At 44.5% G+C, this 2,062-nt stretch overlaps 1 protein-coding gene across 2 annotated transcripts in view; it reads left to right on the top strand.

Annotated features, from left to right (window-relative positions):
- The window catches only part of LOC106513965 (F-box/LRR-repeat protein 3), a 7,908-nt gene extending 6,402 nt beyond the window's left edge, over positions 1-1,506 (top strand). For both annotated transcript variants that reach the window (XM_014003033.1, XM_014003032.1), the window contains exon 6: positions 761-1,506. In XM_014003033.1, coding sequence (XP_013858487.1) covers positions 761-1,401 — 641 coding nt within the window. In that variant the 3' untranslated portion in view covers positions 1,402-1,506. The remainder of the gene's footprint in view (positions 1-760) is intronic.
- Positions 1,507-2,062: the final 556 nt, after the last annotated feature.

Below are 2,062 nucleotides of genomic sequence, written 5' to 3'. Positions count from 1 at the left end.
ATCATGGTCTGTCCTGTGCCGAATGACAATAAAAAAACCAAAATTATTTCTTTACTAAAACCTCTGTAACTTTGCTCCAGTTGATTTTAGCAGCATGAATCTTTGCACAGGTGATGTCCACAAGTGGATTTATGGTTTCCAAGAGGTTTTAGCCTGATTCATTATGGTTTTAAATAGGTTATATACTGTCTAATGAAAAAATTATTCAGACGGGAGGGGAAAAAAAGTAAAATAATTATCTTCCATCCTCAATATCTCTAAAACCACAGCAGCTGTTTTAATACTTACACTTCTAAAAAAATCTCCAAAGTGTTTTTTATTTTGATACCAACATTTACTTAAGTAGAATTTGTAAACACTGAGATACGCTCAGTTACATTTCAGCTTGTGTTTTTTGAGCAAAAACTTCAAGAAAACCCCAGGCTAAATGCTAAATAAGTGGTTTCCAAAGTTGGGGAAAATATTTTCTGAATTGATTACACTAAAAAAGACAACTAACAACATTTTTTGCTTTGTTGTTACAAAATAGTAAGATTATTGTGCTCAAAATGTGCAAAAATAATGTAATAAAATGTTTGTTTATTTGATGTGAAAACAATGTTTATCAACCGACAACAGCTGGGGGCTCAGGCCACTGCTGCTTTTATTTTGTGGGTCAAAAGCTGAAAAGTTTGGGAACCACTGTGCTAAATGCTAAATGCTAAGTTAGAGTTCAGTAAGTAATGCAGGATTCCCTGAAGTCTCAGGGTTTTGTCTCCAGGCATCATGTGCGTCGCCGATCAGTGCCACGGCCTGAGGGAACTGGCCCTCAACTACCACCTGCTGAGCGACGAGCTCCTCATCGCGCTCTCCTCGGAGAGGCACGTCCACCTGGAGCACCTGCGCATCGACGTGGTGAGCGAGAACCCCGGCCAGCAGTTCCACACCATCAAGAAGAGCAGCTGGGACGCCATGGTCCGCCACTCCCCCAAGTTCAGCCTGGTCATGTACTTCTTCCTCTACGAGGAGGAGTTCGACCCGTTCTTCCGCGACGAGATCCCCGTCACGCACCTGTACTTCGGCCGCTCCGTCAGCAAGGACGTGCTGGGCCGCGTGGGGCTGCACTGCCCGCGCCTGGTGGAGCTGGTGGTGTGCGCCAACGGGCTGCGGCCGCTGGACGAGGAGCTCATCCGCATCGCCCAGCGCTGCACGCAGCTGTCCGCCATCGGCCTGGGCGAGTGCGAGGTGTCCTGCAGCGCCTTCGTGGAGTTCGTGAAGATGTGCGGCGGCCGGCTGACGCAGCTGTCCATCATGGAGGAGGTGCTGGTCCCAGATCACCGCTACGAGCTGGACGACATCCACTGGGAGGTGTCCAAGCATCTGGGGCGCGTCTGGTTCCCGGACATGATGCCCACGTGGTGAAGCTGTGTGTGTGTGTGTGTGTGTGTGTGTGTGTGTAATAGGATTTCAAACCAATGAAACTGCGCTCAAATATAAACTAGAGTTGGGCAATATTGGCAAAAAAAATGAATCACGATTAATTGTAGTATTTAGCCGATAACGATTAATTTGACGATTAATGCCCTGGAGTCCCTGGATGCCTGTCCTAGTCACATGACCAATTTAGTGGGAAAGATTTGCTCTTTGTAATAATCTGTTCCAAGTTGTGTCAAAATTACAGACTTAAGGCTATATAACAAATTTTAAATTGTGTTGGTAAATAAATTACAGAACTTTTTTTTATGTTTGTCTTATTTGAAGTGGAGAGGAGCACCAAATGGACTGACTGGTGGCATTGAAGTGTCTGTGACAGGCATATTCTTCAAATACAGAAAGTCAAAGAAAACATCTTTATATTTAAGAAAGATGGAACAATACACACAAATTTACAGATTTTGTCCCTTAACTGGCGAATTTTCTTTTGAATGTATCTCAACCAAAGTGAAACAGGAAGTGACATCAAAGGGGAACTCAAAGAAAACTCTCTGGTCTTTGTTTATTAAAACATTATTTGAACTCTGACTCTTCATCTCTCTGATAGTGGCTGTGTCCAAAACGGCAGGACGGGTCCTCCGGAGGACCC

The sequence above is a fragment of the Austrofundulus limnaeus genome, unplaced genomic scaffold (genome assembly GCF_001266775.1).
Source record: "Austrofundulus limnaeus strain Quisiro unplaced genomic scaffold, Austrofundulus_limnaeus-1.0 Scaffold16, whole genome shotgun sequence".
Classification (NCBI taxonomy): Eukaryota; Metazoa; Chordata; class Actinopteri; order Cyprinodontiformes; family Rivulidae; genus Austrofundulus; species Austrofundulus limnaeus.
The sequence above is the reverse complement of the archived record's forward strand: the minus strand, read 5'-3'. Positions and strand labels throughout refer to the sequence as shown.